We start from the raw sequence: 20,249 nt of genomic DNA, 5'->3' as shown, positions 1-20,249 counted from the left end.
TATGTATGTATATAAAAGAAAGGTTTGAAATGCACATCATCACATCCAGCTAGACATCAGGAACTTCCTACTTACTTCCATATTGCTGTCTAGCGATCCTGCACTGCTGCGTCGCCCACGCTTGCCTGCCCAGGACATGCAACAGCAGAGATTAGAGACTGCGACACGACCGGCGCCAGGAGCCGCGGCCCCACAGCCCCACAGCTTAGGGACAGCAACTCCCTGCACCTGCCTGCGTTTCTAGGGGTTCAGTGGTAATTTGGAGAGGTGGTGGTGTTGTTGGGAATCGGCTCACACGAGCGGGGGGTGGTTATTTCGTTGGTGATTTGCACAATTCTTGAAGTAGGGGTGTTTGAGCAGCTGGGTTTAGTGCTGCGCTTGTGATGCAGAGCAGCAACGATTTTAAAGGGTTTGGTTTCCTGGAATCTAATTGGCCATGAAGGTTTTTTTTTCTTTAAACATTGAGATATAGTTGTGGGGTGGCATTAACTTAAATGCAAAATTTAACGTTGAAATGTTCTGAACTTCAGTGTGGGGCACTGTGAGGGCCATCGGTTTTATCACTTCATCGGTTTTATCACTTCAACGGTTTTATCATTTTATCAAATTTATAATTTCAATTTCAGCTTTGAACCTCAGTGGATTTCATCCAATCTTCTTTCATGAGGTTTATAAAAAACTAAACTTAATTTTTGATCAGTAAATCTGGAATCTGTCTTGACATTATGGCTAGATTTTGTTTGTTTAGCTGTGCAGTGCTTTATCTTTAAGCATGTTGGATTTGTACTCCAACAGTCTCAAACTGCCAAAACTTTTGACTAAACCCACACGTGAAACTCCAGACTGTTTGCCTAAAGAGCCAGAAGACCTCAGTGGCTGTATAGGACACAGGATCCCAGATTTTCTTTCTCACTTCACAGCAGAGAAAATAGCATCTGGCTGCGGTGGAAATAGAGATTTTTAGAAGATAGCTTGTGGAGCTTTGCTTTGCAAAGTTTCAGAATACTTTCCTGGCAGGGTGTAGAAACAAAGCTGAGCTTTGAGGAGCCCTCCTGGTGCTCAGAGCTTCCCTAAAATCTAAAAACCAAAGCTTTCTCAGCTCTCTCTCCTTGTTTTCCTGCAAGGCCAAATATCCATCTCCACCCTGCACTGGCACATTGCTGCCTTCAGAATCTTCTGCACTGAGAGGTAGTTTTGGGGGAGAATGTGAGGATTTCAGCATCACTGAACCAATTAATGATGTACCCTCATCACAGACACCCCAAAAGCACCTGTGATCAGAACTAGAGAGCAGTGGAACTGCTCAGAGGGCAATTCAGACTACCCAAAGGATCAGGATGATCAAAAACTACCACCTGCTGGATTTACAAGCATAACATTGACCTGGCTGGTCACAGGACACTACCCTGAAACAAGTTTCTTGTAAGAGCTACAGTTCCAGGCTACTGGAACATTCTCCCCTCTTAAAAAGAGTTGCTCCCCAGTACAACTCCCTCTGCAGTAACATTAAATTGAGGGGAAGGCATTTGTGGTCAAGGTGTTGTGTTTGACTTGTGAAATTCATTGGGATTTGGAACAATTCCCCTGGATGGGCTCTTTGTCAAAAGCTCACTGCTTCATCTCCTGCTGCAGTTTTAGCCTCAGCCAAAGCAGAACTGTACTATCTTATGAGCCCCCCCAAGAAAAACTGGGTTTGTTCATCCCTTTTTTTGAGTTCCTAGTCAGGTCTGATATTTTTCTGCTCTGATAATGGGATTAGTACTGATTAACACTCCAACCACTCTTGCTTGCTGATGCAAACACACTGCGGCAGCCACCTCGGAACTTAGCAGTCAGGGTTGCAAATAAGACTGAGAGCTGACACGGGGCATTAAACGTGGCCAAAAATGAAGGAAAACACAACAATCCAATGCCTTTTGCATATGGCAGAAGTCACAGTCTGATCAAATAACCATGGACACAGTAAATACGGACAGAGAGCGACAGATGGAATTTTGCTCAGAATAACTCCAGGGCAAAGTAGTACTTGCAAAGCCAAGAACAAACAGAAAAATCCACCTTAAATGCCTGTAATTTCTCTCAGATAGGCACTACTGCTGTACAGAGGCTTCGTTCTTTTTCTTAAAAACAAATTGATCCCCATTCTGTGCTGACATGCAGTGTTGGTGGGTTTACTCAGTAAATCCCCTGGAGCATTCCCCCTGCCAATGTGTGTTTATTCCAGACTGTTCCCTGGTCTTTGGGATAGCATCCCCTCGCAGAAATGCCTCCCTGGAGCTCCAGCCTTCACATGCATCTCAGGGAAATTCTAAACTAGAACTGTACCCAAGCATGTACTGGCAGGATAATTAGTAGCTGTGGTACAAAGCAAGGTGGTATTTATCAAATCTGAAGATTAGTTTTGCTTAATATATTAAGCTTACTTTAATTTTTAAGGATGTTAGAGTGGACTTTAATTTATAAAAATAAATTTCAATTAATTTAACCTTATCTGTTAGATATGAATATTCCTTGTAAGAAATATCTTCAACTTATGCAAGCGTATGTCCCATATATGAACATGCTTTATATGGGGCCAAGAATATTTCAAATTTAGTAGAGATATGAAGTGATTACAAGATTTTTACAAACTCAACCATGCCAAAAGAATATTGAGCTTCATTAATAAAGGCCTTTGCACCTTGCAGAATGGATGTGTGCAGGACACATCACAGGATGCCTGGTGATCTCACAGCTCAGCCTGCGGATCAGCTCAGTACATGGAAATATTTCTCACTCCTGCTCTGTAGTTCTTGAAACTCTTCTGGGCCAGTGAGATAACTGATAGCTAAACACTAGCAATGATTTGATATTACAATTTAGTATTATGATTTGGCTTTGAGTGTCTTGGGGGAGAAATCTTGGAAAGAAGTTTTAAGTTAAATTTAAGTTAAATTTAAGTTAAATTACTCTCTCCAATGATTGGAGAGACCATTTTTGAAGGGGAAAGTACTGTTTGCCACCTTCACATTTTCAGCTTGTTTCTGTGTGAAACAGGTACAATCTTAAGATCTCACACTGAAACAGAACTATTTTAATCCTGGAAATACCTTTGGTTTTATTTTGATTTTGCAGTAATCTTTTTTGGTCTGTGGCTGTTTTAGACAAGCCCAGCTCCCAGTAGCAGGAACCACTGTACCACCCTCACCTGGGCAGTACTACCTGGCTGTGCCAGTTGTGGAGTACTGGGGCAAACAAGAAAACTGCAATTTTTAAACCAGTTCAATGTGTAAATATTACTCCCACCTTACAGGTTAGGATGTGGGAATAAAGTTTGAATTCCACTGTAAATTCAATGTAAAAGCACTGGGTCCCCCAGCAACTCAAAGTGGCTGGAATTCAAATTGAAGAACCTAAAATCAGTCCAATGGGACTGTTTCTGGGAGAAACAGAATGGGAAACACAACCAGTCCAACTCTTCCTGCTCTGCTTTAGTGAGCAAATCATTCTTCCTGTGGAACAGTGGCCATGACGGGACACCATAATTTTCCCATCTTTCTGTAAACTCATAAAACTCAGCTTTAGATTCATTAAAATTTGCCTGGCTTCTAATATTTTTATATAAATTAAGAATTTCAAAGTCTGGAACAAATAAATTCAGTTCTTCCAGCTCAAGAATGTGCAATAAAAATGATACATTTATCTTTAGAGAAAAAAAAAAGCCCTAAATATTTTTGACATATTCGCATCTTGGAACACTCGGATGTCACATTCTGTTTTATATTCCATGGAAAGAACTGTCAATGCACAAGGAACAACAGCATCTCTCAGTGAAGAGATCCTCAGCACACCCTTCCCACAGCTGGGAGTTGAGCTGCTGTGGCCAAGGCATGGAAACACTCTCAGGAAAGGATTCCTGATGGATACATCCTGCTTTTCTGTGCATTCCCAGCTTAGGAGGCAGAATCAGTCAGGGTATTTGCCAGATCTCAGAAGCTTCTGAATTGTCACTCAGAAATTTAGTCACTTCCACAGCCTCCATTTACTGGGATGTCTGGGGGACAGCAGTGGATTATTTTCTTAAATAGTTGTGTCAGTATCTGTGCAGCCAAATGCTGTTCAGTCACATTTCCCTTCACTGAATAAACAGTTAAAATTTTGAGTTTGCAATGGTCACTGGACATTTACCTGCCTTCTTGCATAAATATGCAACCAGGCCATTTTCTCATGTTTGTTAGATTTATTTTTGATTCAATGTAGAAAAGTCTCTCTAAAAATCCACTTTCCTACAGGCCCACACACTCCTGTTCCTCCTCCTTGTTCATCCTGCGCTTCATCCACAAAAGGATTTGAGGGAACCTAACTCAGGCCTGTTTTAGAGAAGCAATTTAATATGGGATAATCACTGAGGTGCAGTATCTTCCTAACTGAAAGAGATTTCTTTGCTTTTCTATGGGTCACCTCTCCCACATTAAAAATAAATTAGCCTCACATGCAAGCTATCCCCTGAGAGAAGGCAGAATGATATGGATCATCTCCCTGAAGTCATTCCACCAAATAACAAAGCAAATAACAGGCTGGTTGTTTCTCAAGTCGGTTGCACTGCACAAGACCAAACAGAAGCTCTCCATAATTCTCAGTTATTTCAAGTTAAAATTAAGTTTAGTTGGGTTTAACAAACTCATTGATAAACCCTGCAGTCTGTGAGTGATTTCTACTTTTTGTCATGGAAAAAGGTTATTTTCAGTAACAAGCATGCCAGTTGTAGGCATGCCCTGTGAAATGTGTTTGTGATTACAAATGCTGGTTTGTTGAATTAAACCCATAATATGAATTCAAATACATGGCAGTGTTTGAAAGAGAGGGATGAGTAATTCTGATGGAATGAAAAAATTAATCAGAAATCACATTTAGGGGTACAGATACCCACTGAACTCACATATTAACAATATGGTAGTTCTCATTCTAATGAAATACAACCAAAACAACAGAAAAAGATGAAGTATCTTCAAATCTGAGAGATAAGAGTGGTGAAGACTAGGGCTTGATCTAAAATCCACTGGAGCCAAGCAAGCACCAATATTCAGCTTCAGCCTGATTTTGGATCAAGGGCCTAAGTCTTTTTTAATGAAGCACATGGAGATGTGAGTATGAAAGCCTAAACAGAGAAGAAAAGAATTGAAAGAGCTCACTCTCTACATATTTGTATGCACATACATATACCCACAAAACACAGGCTATCATTTCAGTTTACAACAATTTTATTTATTGTAGCATAGCTAAAGTCTCCTCTTTAGTTAAAAAAAAAAAAAAAGGAAATAGGTAAGTAGTGTCTACTACTAAAGATATACAGAATATTGAAATTATGACTACACTGGACATCATCACTGCAATTGAAAGAACAAAGCAGAGTATGCAACACAGCCTATGAACTAAAAACCAAATAATTAAAAAAAATTGGAGTTGCTACTATCTCTGGAAGTACTTTTTGAATAGTGGACATGGTGTTCAGATAAGAGTTCTTGTCAGTGACAGGAATCTTTAACACTGAAAGATTATATGGCTATGCCAGGTGTGAGGCAAACCATCAAATAAAAACATGCCCAACTTCCCCTGGCTTGCTTTGGCTAAAAAATCATATCACCACTGCTTTCCAGTCTTTAATCAGTTAATAAAACTTAAGACACATCAGTGGCTTTGTGGGTTATCAACATCCTTGTCCACTAGGGCTTCTTTGGTTCTATTGCAAAGAGTACTTCACAACAACATCTTTTTGCAAGAATTAGGAACTGTGTCTGAGTTACAGAACCAGAAAGGAGCAGCAGGGGCATACTGGTGTTACACAGCTCTAGAGAGAATTTAGTAGGGCTTCACTCAATTTCATTCATCGAGGTGGTAACACAGGTACACTTGAGCACAGAGTACACAGAAAGCGCTCATTGCACAGAGACCAGGAGCTTTCCTTCCCTTTCTAGGCCTACTCTATGAGGGGGAAAAAGCAAAGGCAATGAAAAAAAAGAAAGGAAAACCAAGTGAATTGCTCCTAGCACAAGCCAGTCACTTCTGTTTTATTAAAAACTTACAATTTTTCCTCTGTCTTCACTGTCCTTTAAAAGTTTCTACAGCAACCTACAACAGCTTTAATACTTTCAAACAGTGGCCGCTTAACAGAACAAAGGTAAAAAAAACAAAAAACAAACCAAACAGAAATTAACCACGAGCCGAGAAGGGGAGTAAGGAGCTATTTGGAAGTGTAAGATTCCACCACTGCTATTTGTGGAGGCCCAGAGCGAGCTGGGCTTGGTGGGCAAGGTGGAGGCAGCTTTGCATGCAGGAGCCGGGGAGGAGAGGCAGCCCTTACCTGCTTCGGACAGGTCCCGCAGGGAGGAGCTGAGCGCGCTCCGCTTCAGCCCCTCGCCGCCCGCGTAGCTGTCGTCCAGGCACGCCCGGGGCAGGGTCCCGTTCCCGGAGTCCTTCTTCAGGCTGGAGCACTGCGACATGCTGGGACGCACCACCCCCTTCTGCTTCTCCAGCTCGGCTGCAACACACACGGGGGTTTTTACAGTGTTGTTTGTGGGCACGAAACAGCCCAGAACATCCCACAGGGAGTTTCACCCCTCTACCCACAGCTGGATGTGGAGCAGGGCCTCTTTTGGGAAAATGGGATAAAATTTCATCTTCAGACACTCACGGGACTACCAGCAAAATGTATCAGTTTGAACCACGACTTCCTTATTGACTACAGGAATTGCAACACGGAAATGAAGAAAAATTCAATGAAGCTTACTGGAAGGGCCATCATTGGGAATTTCAGTGTGAGGTAAATTGCCCCTAAAATTCCTGCTGTAATTTGTGATACAAATCACAAGAGCCAGCTCTCCTCTGTCCACATTATCCCTAAAATTCTTATGGGAATTTATAGTACAAATCACGGATCCATCTGTCCTCTGTCCACATTATCCCTAAAAATTCCTGCAGTAATTTATACTACAAATCATAGACCCAGTTCTCGTCTGTCCAAATTATCCCTAAAATTCTTCCTGTAATTTATGCTACAAATCACAGACCCAGCTCTCCTCTGTCCATTGTTATTTGCAGCTTGTCCAAGACAAATTCCACTGCAGCTACACTGCAGTAAATAGTAGTCAATGAACTCAGCTGGGGCTTAAGGCATTATTGGCTTTTTCCTCCTTCTCGAGATAAAGTCACAGAAAAACCCACATTATTTTGAACTTTTAAGGAGTTCTAATGTGTTATACTCTTATACTTTTTATTAATGGTAATTTTTAATTTAAAATTTAAATTTTCCAAGGGTAATATTACTTTTTATTATTTTGATTAGCTGGAAAATGCTCCATTATATGTACCTTTGTACTTACACTCTATTCTGTGCTTTTCCATTTCTTGAACTTCTGCAATTGATTCCCTCAAATCATCTGTAAACTTCTTCCTGTCCTGAGGATTTGGTGCATTGAAATTTATGAGTACTTTGATATCTGCCCCTGGAACAGCTGACGTGAGCCGAATGCCATTGGGATAATCTGGAAGAAAAAGGCAAGAAGAACTAAGCTCTGATTAATACAATTACTTTTCTTTTAATAAAAATACCCACCAAAATGGAAAGCTTTTAGTAATATTACCACAGAGGATACAAAGTCAGAGAAATAAAAGTCTGACAGCATAAAATTAGAATAAAAATCCCTAAGGTACATTGGAACAGCCTAACTGTCAAATACTGAACAAATATTGAGAGATATCTTTATGTAGCTGCTATCCTTAAGGCACAATATGTAATATTTATCAAAAGCAGTAGGAAAAAAAAAGCAAAAATCTAAGGGGATAATTTTTTTTTCATGGAACAGATCCCATGACCTTACCCACTTGTGACCAAAGTTTTGCTGAGTGTAAAGGATGCTTGAGACACTTCAAGTGCTACAAATTATCTTTCACTTTCAACTCACCATTTGCAGGTGAGTTGACACACAAACAGGTACAGATTTAGTATTTCCTATTGAATTGTGCTCCCTGTACATGCTACTTTCCTTTTTTTCTTTAAAATGAAATTAAACCTATCTGTGAAATCACATACTGAAGAAGTAAAAGGACTGATTTGGTTTTTTCACCCTTCTTTTGACCCATATTATAGACTTTTAATAAAAGGCAGATGTTTCAGGAAACTGTCTTTGCCTCTTTTCTAGGTGTACTTCTGAAGTTTTAACAGCTGGTCAAAAATACCTCCTGGCTGAGATAGAAGGTTCATTTACAGAAAGATACTCAGAATAAAAATATGTTCTGCTGTAGAAAACAAATCAGTCTTTGCTTGAAGCACAGACCTGGAGCAATGGGGTGTCAACAAACCTCAACTTGTGCATTTTAACACAATATTTTCTTTTACTCAGCTGCCTTCCCCTCTTGGTTTGCTAAAGCTCTCAAATATTTACTTCAGTATTTGAGCCCAAGCTCAAGGGCTCCCATGCACTGAAACCTCCCTCCCTCGCTCAAGAGCCAGCAGATGAAGAGAGGCACTCCCCTCCCTCAAAGCTGTGAGGTTTCAACAAGACTTCAGCTTGTTGAAGAAACCAGTGCATGTGCTTGGCTTTTTTAGGATGCATTAACTTTGGCTTTTTTAGGGTACCTTCACTTTGGCTTTTTTAGGATACCTAAACTCCCAGATCAAAGCTGCAACTAAAAGTGAAGCAAGTCCTTTTACAATCCTCAGGGAAAACAGGCCAACTGCCCCGAGGCTCAAATGGTCCTGAGGGGAAGGAGGGAAGAAGGATTTGGGAGTTTTGCTGGAATTTGCTGTCAACACCTCATGCAGAAGAACAGCCAAAAGGTCCCAGTGCTGGGTAGGCTCAGGTGGGATGTTGGGAACATTGGCACAGGGAATGCAGCAAACAGCTCTGCACCACTCCAGGGGAAAGAATAAAAATGTTTACAAACCCAAACAAGGAAACCTGGCAAGCCCAAAGTCACCAGGGCTGCCCCACACACAAGCCAAGAAGGAATTTCCATGTAACAAACACATGTATTTTATTACCAGAGGTACTTCTCTGCACTGTATTGATCAGGTACCAGGAAACCCTCACGTCAGTATTTCTTGGTTCCAGTCTCACTGTCTCCTAAGTGATCTGCTCCCCCTCTATATTTTGTTAGTGATTTTGACTGAAAATGGAAAATATACTTCCCATATGGCCTATTTATTTACTAGAGATAGGTGTCATTGTTTTCCCTTTTGCAGCTCATCCATCCCTCAAAATAATTGACTTCTATCATTAAAAGTAAATTTTTCTATCACCAGTGCCAGTAATTTGTTCAACCTCACCAGCAGCCAAACCAATATTTTTGTTGCTTCTGCTTTAGCAACACTGACTTTTATTCCCTTGCAACCAGGGAACAGCTGCTCCACACAGTTACTGATGGCTCTGGACAAAACAGCCCAAAGCTTGCTAGGGACAGGGGAGACCCAGAATATTGAATTTTACAAATCAAAGGGGACAAATACTTCTCTTTCCCAATTGGAAAATTGTGCATCCCACCCGAGAGGCACCAATATTAGAGTACAGTCTGCTCACTGATTCAATGAAGTGAATTCAGAAGCCCTCCTGAAGTGCCTCAGTTAAAATGCCTCCAGTTCCCTGGGAGGAATCCAATCCTTTACTTCTTGTTTCAAAAGAGATATTTTTAAATGTATTTGATTAGTGTTTCTACTTAGCATGCTTTATTTTTAAAATATATTTTATTTAATATGGCATCAGAGAATTATAAATCCTTCTATTTTTAGTAGAATCCAGGATAGATGTATTTGGCCTTCCCCACTACAACTGAAATTTTATATCATATAATGTGCTCACAAAAGAGAGAGTGCATGTGTAAGCACAGAAATAATCTGTGGGCTACAGAGCTGCTGTGAGCTCTGCAGAACCTTCCCTTTGGAATCTCCAGAGGCTTGCAGTAACAACAATGGATTTTTAGGGAGCACACTCTCAAGGACAAGGCAAAACTAAGAACCTTCCATGACAGAACAGCACAGAACTACTGCAGCTCACACTGGGCTGTACCCAATTTATCAGGGGTGAAGGTTTGGTCATAAACCATGAATTCAGTCAGGCTGTCTCCCTGTGTACCATACCAACAACTCTGCTCTGCTGTCAGCACTCATGCTGTATTTGGGCTTAGAAACAGGATTGTAGCAAATTATTTTGGTTTTTGTCTGCTGAGAAGCACTAAAGATAAAAAGAATATTGGACTGATGCAGATTGTAATAGACATAAACAAAAGGTGTCAGAAAATGAAAGTCTATGCTTTGTATTTAAATTTGAGGTAGCATATATTATCTAGGCAAAGTTAAGTCATAAATCAGGAAAATAAATTAAATAGTGTTTTGAATTACAGATATCATTATAAGAGTCATTACTTATTATCACTCAGCTCCAGCTAATGGAACCACTGACTCAGCAACAGATGTGTTTGTTTCTTGGCAATCCTTTTATTCTTTACAGGTAATCACAAACACATTTGGGGAGATTGGGCTCCTGACTACAACCAAAAAACTCTGGTTTATATACTGACAGCATCTTGTTTTAAAACTTTAGAACAAAGTTAAATCCAGAGCAATTTTATTCCTAAACTCAAGATGAAGTGCTGTCAATCTGTTTCACTTACACCATTTTTGTTTTACTTATAAACAAGGTGGTCCTCTAAAAAGAGAGGAAATACTTACACTGGTTCTCAAAGAGAAGAACTTGCATTCCATAGAGGGAAAAGGACTGTCGAAAACTGTATGTAACAGAGTTCTTCTTCTTCTGAAAAATCTTGGTCACCTGAAAGGTATCAGATAAACAAAGTGAAATACTCATTCTACCAAATGTTCCTGTAGAAAACTATTGCTCTGATGAATTAGAATAAGAGAAAACATTTTATTTAAAAGAATATTATAAATCTGTCAGAAAAAAATGCACTTGTCTTTTTTTTTCCTTTTTTTTTTAAATGCAACTGATGTATTTAATCTCCTGCAACTGAAAAAAACAAAGCTCTGCAGCATCATCTCTCTACAGCAGAAGGGTTAATATTTTATCCAGACACAAAGCCTTTGTGTTTTTTTCCTCCAGAACTCTACTTCTTGAAATTCCAAAACCAAAAATAACCATGCATCCTTTCTGTGCCAGCAAAAAATGAAAACATATTTAAATTATCCTTAAACCCCCCCAAATTTAGGTGCTACCACACTGACCAATTTGGTCTACATTATTCCCCAAACAGTTTGACAGAACTACTGATATCTGAGTAAGTAATAAAAAATAGCAGAAAACAATGTTCCATCAGTTTCCACTCAAGCTCCCATTTACAGCTCCTAGTTTGTACTCAGAAGCAAAAGGATTAATGTTTTTTTTTTAAAAATTCCTGGGTTTAAGGTCTTCAGGTATGCAAAAAAACACACACAGTAAAACTGTGTAGATGAGATGTGCCTTTTTCCTAACAAAATATGAAATACTTGGTGTAGTTCTCAGTTTTCAGGTAACAACCAAACGCATTCCAAATGGAGTGCAACAAATTTTCCTATTTTTAAGAGTAAATCGACCAAATAATTCCAAGCTGTCCTGAGTTCTGTGTGTCTGCTTTTCAAAAGACTGGGTCAAGTTAAAGTCTGGGAAGGTAAATGCACACTAAAAAGGAAAGTCAACTGTAAAATCTATTTCAACAGATCCTATTCCTATTTCAGTGCACAAACAGATCTGGTTCATAGAACATCTGGGGAACACAAAGTAGGATGTAATTTTGGTTTTCCACAAGTACCTTGAATTCATTATTCATGGAATAAATAATGTATCTGTTGATCCTTTAGGACAATGGGTGAACTGGAGGTGAGGTTTTTTTCTCTGTAGGAAAAGCTACTGCACCAAATACCTTCATGCAGAGTGTAGCCATTAATAAAATACTTCAGTTTAAAAGCAAATTATACAGAATTTTAAAAATTAAGATACAAATCTCTTAATCATCCCAGGATTGTTGGAACACAGGATAACAGATATTTATTTTTAGGAATGCTCATGTACTTAATTTCATGGAGACAGGATTTCTGAATACCTCATTTTCTCTGCCTGGAAATACATACCACGAGAAGATCATTAAATAAAAATATTTCTCGTTGGTGCAATCCAAGCTTCTGAGGTTTATTTGGATCTGGAACTTCAAACAGCCTACAGTAGCAAACAAGCCTCCGGTGGGGGAGAGAGAGCACCTGCAATAATACAAAAATTCATGGCTCATACAACAACTTCTAGCCAAGAAAGAGCATTTTTATACACAGAATTTTTTTTCTTTAACACTTCAAATATTTTTACCACTAAGCCCATTAGACCTTTTCATCAAAGGACCAACAACAGGAACATAAAGAATTTATGCCACAAACTTGCAGGACATTCAAACTTCATCAAAGTTCCTTCCAGGAGCATTTTTATTATCTTTAGAAGAAAGGATGAAAAGCAAGTTTAGCTTTTGTGAGTTACTTTTTGTCAGCCACCAAGTGAATTCAATTTGCTCATTCCCTAATACCAAGAAAATGGTGACATCAGGACAAAGCAAATTCATTTTCAATCTGTCTTATTTTCTCAAGCCAGCAAGAAAATCAAGACTGAGTTTCCATTTTCTTATTGGAAATGTCTGCTGAAGGTGTCTCTGAAGCTGACGAATGAGACTTAATTTCTTTCAAATGCAAATGATGAGAGCTTGTTAACAACACCAAGAGAAATCCATAAACTGGTGCGTTATAAGAACAGTTTATCTTTATTACTGACTGTGCCTATAATTTAAATTTGGAATCAATATTTTCAATGTTCATCTACCATTCAGAAGTGAACTTCAACTGGCAGTATCTTTCCAGAGTATCATTCAATTCTCAAATGGACCAGAAAGAATCAACACACCACAGCTCAGGTGGGAAGATGAGGTGCAAACTGTGATTTTAATTATTTGTTTATTCTTTACTGGCTAATTTCTACAGAGATGCTAATAGTTAAAATAAATAAAAAGTGTACTAAAAAGGTGTAGAAGACACTTGGCAATAAATCAGGCAGACTCTGGGAAATAGATTTTTAAGAAAATCTTTATACTTTTGAGAGTTTTTACTATAACACAACAAAAATGTTGCCTGAAAGAACATCAGTAATTTAAAATTTTTAAATGTAACACAATGTCTTATTTCCAGTTTAGGAAAATGCTGCCAGTTACAATGACTATAAATTTTGAAGGAGTAGGAGAGAAATACCTACACAACCAAGTCCATGGTGCAGAGATCCAATCTACAGTAGAAAGACACATACAAGTTGATTAAACTTCAGAGAAACACAGAACTGTATCATAGCAAGTAAATACGGCACGCTCTGACTATGACTAAATGCCTATAAAGTAAAAACAAATAGAGCTATCAATAAAGACTCTTGCCTGTTCCCCTAAATTCCTTGCACACAGTTAAAAAAGTCTCCCACCAGAAGAATCCTTCAAGCTAGGACACCACCAAGGGCATTGTTTTCTTAATCCCATTTAATTTACAAGGTCAGGATTAGTTTTAGGATTTGAATTGCCACATGTCTGAATAAAAAAAGAAACATGGAAAAAAGCATCTCCCACAGAAGCCTATATATAAACCTAAATCCCCAATTACAGAAACAAAGTTTCGTATTAAGTGCCTGAGTACTGACTTCAGAATATTTATGTCTCTTCCTCTCAAAAATAGATACAAGCTTTTGTAAAAATTTTGCTTTCTTTCCTTTGCTTCTTCAAAGAGATCTCCTCAGCACATTCTTTACTGGAAGCAGACCAAAATTAGATTTTTGGTGGTCCCTCATTCCCTTCCCCCTTCCCCTGACTAAGGCTTGTCTGAGAAGAGATTGCAGTTCAAAACCCTTTAACTGTAAAAGGGAGAATCCTGAGATCCACATTCGGAGGCAAAATGCTGTGGCCTTTCTTTTCGCTCTCCTTTTCCAAGAGATGCTTTGAAGATTCATTTATATAGCAAAATATTTCAGGACTTTTCCCACAACAATCCTATCTTTGGATGCTCAAACCCAGGACCAGAATCCCCGGGACATGATTTCCAGATATGTCCTGAGATAAAATGACCCCATGTCCCCTTACAAATCCCAGGGCATGGAAGCAGCTGAGCAGGTGACAAAGATGCTGATGTGAACAGAACTTCTCTGTTACTCTTGTAAATTATGGAGCCATAACTGACAGTGCACATTTTGAAATACGGTTCTCTACAATATCACATTAACAAATCACTTTGATTCTTCAGAAATAAACTAGAGAACTGCCTAAAATGCAGGTATTTCAGAACTGTAAAGCTTCACAATAAAGCATTTTAAGACTCCTAAAGTCATCATATCACCCATGACTGCAAAACCAAAATTCATCTGCACAGACACTCCAGAATTTAAGTCAACCTTATAGGGAATGATTCTGACAGTTTCTGCCCTTTGCCATTCGTGGGCCAGTCTGTGGAGGGGAGCAGCCCAGCCGTGCTGCCCTGCCCGTGCCCCACGGCAGAGCAGAGGGCACTCACCGGTTTCTTGCCCACGATGAGCTTCTCCACCTTCTGCACCTGGGACACGTGGTCCTCGTTGGTCTTCAGCTCGCGCTTGCGGATGCGCTCGTAGATCCCGATCAGCATCTCCCGCGGGATGTCCTCGCCATCATCCACCCCTGCAGGGCCAAGCTGCTGTTAGCAGGGATCTCACCCACACAGAGGATAGAATCCTGGGCACTCTCTGCTTTCCTGCCCTCCCAGTGCTGCCTGCCTGCCTGGATGTTTGTGCTGGTTTCTCCCAGCTGCCAGCCAGCTCCTCCTGTGTGTCCTTGTGCTGCCTCAGCCACACAGAAGTGGTGGGAACACGATTTAAACACTGATTTTGGTCCAGAAGCTCGCTGCCCATACACCAAGACATTGATGGAGATCATCCACGTTTGGGAATTTTTTGTTTTAAAACTCCCATCTGAAACTAAGATATAAAAAGGCTGATTTCCTAAAGGATTTTTTTTTCTTTCACACCTCTGTTTGGTATTAAAGCTACAATGAGTTAAATTCCTTTTTAGGAATTTAACACTAAAACCTCCAACATTCCCCTAGGAATACACCCCTGGGAGGAAGCAGAAGAACCATTTCATTTTGCCTCTGTCTCAATATTACTCAATGTTCATGAAATAATTTCCTATGTGAGAACCTTACGAATGCATTAAAATTATGTAACCAATATTTCCTATAAGATTTCAAAAATAACTAGTTTAGTCTAGAAAAACAAATCAACAAAACAGCCCAGATCCAATATTATTGTTTAGCACTGTGTGATTATCATTGGCATGGCATTCTAACAAATGCCACACTGTCTTGAATGATTTACCCTAAATTTTTAATAGCAATGGAAGGAGTCCAATTTCACTAAGTGACTTAAAGCTGGATTTTCTGGGGACAGGGAGGTGCATGTATTTTTTTTAACAGGTTTTAAAGCAATAAACTCTTATCTCTCATTCAGAAGCAAAGATGGAATATTTTGTCATCTCAGTGCAACAACTGCTCCCATAAAAAATACAGTGATAAAATACAATTTGTTTGCAGATAGAAGCAAGCAAAACCACCTCTGCTCTGTGCCACATGGCCAAGCCTTCCACAGCCACCCTTTGTGATGCAGTGATTTACTGCAGCAAGGTAGCTTGTTACAGAAATGGCTGCAGTAACCAGAACTGCTGGCATGCATGCTGCACTTCAGAGAGAATGTGCTGTGGCTAACTCCACAAAGGTAACTGCAGCATTATGCCAAGAGATGCATATCAGGCCTTTGGAGTATTTGTGGATTTTATAATAAAATCTCAGCACTAACTTAAACTTTGCTAAGCTGGCACATCTGCTAAGCACAGGTTGCTCATTGCTGCCTTATATAAATCTCAGGGAATAAAATCACCAACTAGGACTTCCATTTTCAAGATCTGAAATTCCAGAACCCCACAAGTATTTTGGTTTTACTGGTCCTAAAATGAACGGTCCTGACAATACATCCATCCACTCAAGAAAGACAAGATAAAAATGACAAAATATGACAGAATTCTGGTTTTGCTGTTACAGAAATGACTAAAGTCTGTCCAAATGGCAGCCAGGTGACAGCAGTGTGAAGCTGTTCCAAGAAGACACAGTGTGTCCCTGCAAGGACAATGACAGGGAAAAGCTTTGAGGAGCTTTGCCCTTAGGGTCTCTTACCCCTGAGGTTCTTGATGAAGTCCTCCAGCTTCATCTTGCGCTCGGGTTTGACGTTGGGGCTGTACATGTCGGTGTTGAGCAGGATGATGGCGAAGGCCAGGATGAAGATGGTGTCGGGGTTGCGGAACTGCCGCACCACGCCCGGGTTGCAGATGCAGTAACGCTGGCTGGGAACACCAGGGAGGCTGTCAGGGCTGGGAGGCACTGCTCAAATGCACCAAACAACCCACCTGCTGCATTCCTGAGCCTCAGCAAGCTACTGCTCCCTTTCCACAGAATTCACAGAATCAGAACTGGACACAGCTTTAGCATTCCATCCACATGTTTTCATGAGGCAATCCCTGAACATGCAAGGAGTTTGTTTCTCCTTAACTGTAACTTCACTTACTACAATAACTTCTATATCCCTTTTTTTTCAGTGATTAATACCCCGAGAGCAGGTAAGAACACAGCATTGATTCTGGCTTACTGCCATGTGGTGATTTCCACCTTATCCTGCCCTGGATACACCTCTGTCAGTACTGATAAGTGACTCCTCTTTCTCCCACTGTTGTTGAAGTATTTAATGAAAAGTCAGGAGTATACATACCCTAGAAAGTGGATGGGCTTTTAATTCCACTCATATAAACTACTAAAGCCAAATACATTCTTAGAGATGTTAAAAAATCTTGAGTATCTTTTCAACTGTTGCCAGAATGAACTTCTGAGAAAGTTCTATTAATATAAATGCCACAGGTGAACAACACCAGCAAATGAAACTTCCTAATCCATACTCAGCAACCACCCCCACAAACAAGACATATTTGAAAGTGTTTGTACCTCATGATGACACTGAAAATAATCAAGAAAGTAACTTGGATAAGCCCAAGTTCCCCAGTTCTGCAGTCTGACTGCAAAGCAGCAGGTTTCTGGTGACTGAGGGATTTATTTCACTTCCTACCTAAAAGCCTCAATGAGCCGCTCCACCTTCTGGGCTTCTCCTTGGACACGGATGTGGGCCTGAAATTTCCTGAGTGCTTCATCCAGCTCCATTGTGGAGAAGTCCATCTCATCCACCACACAGCTAGGACAAAAACAGATTCACATCGTGTCTCTTCATTTCTAACAACACAGTACAAAGGGAAGATTTTGAAAGAGAAAAAACTTTCCAATTTTCCCTCTGACAGATATTCATGGAATTGTTTTTTAAACTTTCAGCAGCAATTGCAATAATTGCAGTAAGCTGTGAAGGGAGGTTGAAAATAACAGATCAATGAGAATGTGCACATGTGAGCAGACCCTTGTGTTTTTTAACTGGAGACCTGCTGGAATAACAAATGTCTGATCATTGTAAGTGATGTACCACTGCCACAAATAATTATTAGCTCTGTGCTTCCAGGCCAATCAACCATCACAATGCCTCCAACAATAATAAATAGTTTATACTGCTCAAAATATCATATCTCAGACAGCCTGCAGCAGGCACAATAATCTGTACCAAATGGCCCTGTGTCTAGGAACATTCTTAATTGCAGAGAGAAAAAAGAACCTTGTTTGGATACTTTCTTATTATTACTGTAATACTCATCTCCCCATCATTTGCCATGACTTTCAGTTAACATTTATGGAGAAATAATTACTTTCTTGCTCTGAAAATACAGCGCTGACAAAATATAAAAGGGAACCATTTTAATATAATCAGCAACATGAACTATGTCATCTAATACTTTGTTTAAAGACTGCTTTAAAATCAGAGGCTTATAAATTTCCTTTAAGCTTAGCTTTTAGTTTTGAAATGACCAAACATGAATCACTGCAAGTAACAGCACTGTAATGCAGAAACCACAGAAAGCACCATCCACTTTTAAAAGCTTTATCTTAAATGTATAGATATACAATGACAAATTGCAGGAGCTCATATTTTTCTTTCAGTAACAGTGTAGCAAATGTAGATTAACAGCAAGTAATTTATTCCTCTTGCTTTTAATATTTTTCCTTTTATGCAAAAGCACAATGAAACAATGAGCCTGGAATTTCTCACACCCTTTCCAATCCTCGCCTAAACATTATTATCAGTTCTGCAATAATGCTCACAGGTTTCCCATTATTACAAGTTCTGTCAGGGTGTCAAAAGCCCTTTTGCCATTCCTGGCGTAAATGGTGTTTTCCCATTCCAAGGTGTAAAGCACATGTGCAGACTCCAAATGAAGTAATTAGCGCAATTAAGGACCCCCAGGAACACGCTGGCCAACAACAGGATGGGGAGGGGAATGAAACAGCATTTCTGTGAGCCATGGAGATAGCAGATGTCCCGGGGGGGGCAGTGCTCGCCCCTTCCCCACACAATACTCACTCCAACACGTCCCTGTTGAACTGCTTCTGCCGGTTTCCCAGGAACTCTCCGATCATCTGCCTGCTGAGCCCCTTCCTCTGCAGCAGGAAGTGGGCAACCCCGACCGGAGTGTCGGGCACAAACCCTCGCTCGATGAGGTACTGGACTCCTTTTTCGGGTTTTCTGAGGAGAAATGACAGTGCAAAAGTATGACTTTCCCTCCATTCCTCCTGATCACATCTGATTAAGATTCCACAACAGTTCTGTCAATGATGGTCAATATATTCAATCACTTTTAACCAGCAGGATGGGCTAGTGTATCTGCAGGAATGTGCAGCTGGATGCATTGCTCACTGCTAAGAACTGACGGCTTTGAGACACATCCTCACCTATTTTCACACATTCCCTGCTCCAGAACCCTCCCAAGGAGAAGCTCTGGATGCAGCCAGCCTCCCTTGCCAGTGAAGCAAAGCCCAACACCAGCTACTAAAAGCTCCTATTGCTGGGAAAGAGGTACCTTCCAGAAACTGAACTGAAAAGCTGCTGCTGAAAAACAAGAAACAAGGAGCTCCCCGACCTCCCCCTGCCTGCTGGCAAAAGTTAAACTTAATGGATAAAAACATGTGAAGTGATGGCCCTTGCAAGCTGAGAGAACAAAAAATAAGGGGGAAAACTACAGCCAGTCAAGCAAAAAGAAGCAATTAAAAATTGTGTCGCTCTCATCTAATTGAGACTTTTAGTTCCTCTCTTTAACACACCCACTGCCCCAGATTTTCCTCCCTCAGACAAGCACCTTTCCAGTTTCTGCAGTGTTTTACATCTCTTCATACAGCTGCAGATTTAGCTGTAACCACTTTCACATCCCAAAACAAAGCAAACCAAAGCCACTCATTTTAACTTATTAAGATGTGTTCTGGGGAGGAGGGTTGGGACAGAGCTGGCAGTAAAATATATTGCTTATAAAGCCAAATGCTGCTTTATTCTCAAGTGCTGCAAAATCCCCCTTACAGCACACTGTGCACTGCATCATCCAGCAGTGCAACACAGCAGAAAACTATCATTGCTTTTATAAATATTCAAGGAGAATCTTTACAGAACCAGTAATTCCATCATCGGCTTTATTTTGTGTGGAATTAAGCTATAATGTCCACCTGTAAGAGTGGGTGGTTTGCAGCTTGCTGGATGACCTAAAAGATATTTCCTTTAAGGCAAGCAAAATCAATCAGAGAGGACAAGGTGACCGTGCTATTTTTATGGAAGGTTGATCACACAACCATAACCCTTCCCCAGGGTTTTAATTGCAAATAACATTCCTAAATACATCATCATTCAGTTCTCCTACTCTTTTACATTCCATTATTATACACTTAATACCCTATTAAGAATTAGACAGATCAGAGAAATATATATAATTTAATCAAAAGGGAGTTCTCAAATCTCAATTTCTTGCATCAGGCTTTGTGGCTCTTTTCATCTGAAATAAGATTACACACACGGTCATCTTCTAAAACTAATCTCCTTCATACTAGAAAGTTTCTTTTCTGTAAGTAATGTAATTGCTATGTTCACATGCTTTTGAACTGTATTTCAGAATCCTTAATCTTTCTAAATTTAAATTCACAGCATCCAACAAAAACAGGAATAGTTTTCTCCATCCCTCTTGTTAGTGAGCTACATCTGTCTAGTAAATTCAGAGAAATACAAACCCAG

General features: G+C 40.0%; 1 protein-coding gene across 2 annotated transcripts in view; it reads right to left on the bottom strand.

The window, feature by feature from the left end:
- The window catches only part of IQSEC1 (IQ motif and Sec7 domain ArfGEF 1), a 55,966-nt gene that overhangs the window by 5,954 nt on the left and 29,763 nt on the right, over positions 1 to 20,249 (bottom strand). The window contains exons 4-13 of one of the 2 annotated variants that reach the window (XM_041459111.1): positions 18,561 to 18,722; positions 17,169 to 17,291; positions 16,229 to 16,395; positions 14,543 to 14,682; positions 13,251 to 13,280; positions 12,095 to 12,220; positions 10,703 to 10,802; positions 7,359 to 7,520; positions 6,341 to 6,517; positions 76 to 125 (exon numbers count right to left, since the gene is read on the bottom strand). In XM_041459111.1, the coding sequence (XP_041315045.1) occupies positions 76 to 125; positions 6,341 to 6,517; positions 7,359 to 7,520; positions 10,703 to 10,802; positions 12,095 to 12,220; positions 13,251 to 13,280; positions 14,543 to 14,682; positions 16,229 to 16,395; positions 17,169 to 17,291; positions 18,561 to 18,722 (1,237 nt within the window). The remainder of the gene's footprint in view (positions 1 to 75; positions 126 to 6,340; positions 6,518 to 7,358; positions 7,521 to 10,702; positions 10,803 to 12,094; positions 12,221 to 13,250; positions 13,281 to 14,542; positions 14,683 to 16,228; positions 16,396 to 17,168; positions 17,292 to 18,560; positions 18,723 to 20,249) is intronic. The other variant, XM_041459113.1, reaches the window with a different exon arrangement.

This window comes from Pyrgilauda ruficollis, unplaced genomic scaffold (assembly GCF_017590135.1).
Source record: "Pyrgilauda ruficollis isolate IOZ18807 unplaced genomic scaffold, ASM1759013v1 scaffold131, whole genome shotgun sequence".
NCBI lineage: Eukaryota > Metazoa > Chordata > Aves > Passeriformes > Passeridae > Pyrgilauda > Pyrgilauda ruficollis.
Note: the sequence above shows the minus strand (reverse complement) of the source record. Positions and strands in the feature narration are given on the sequence as shown.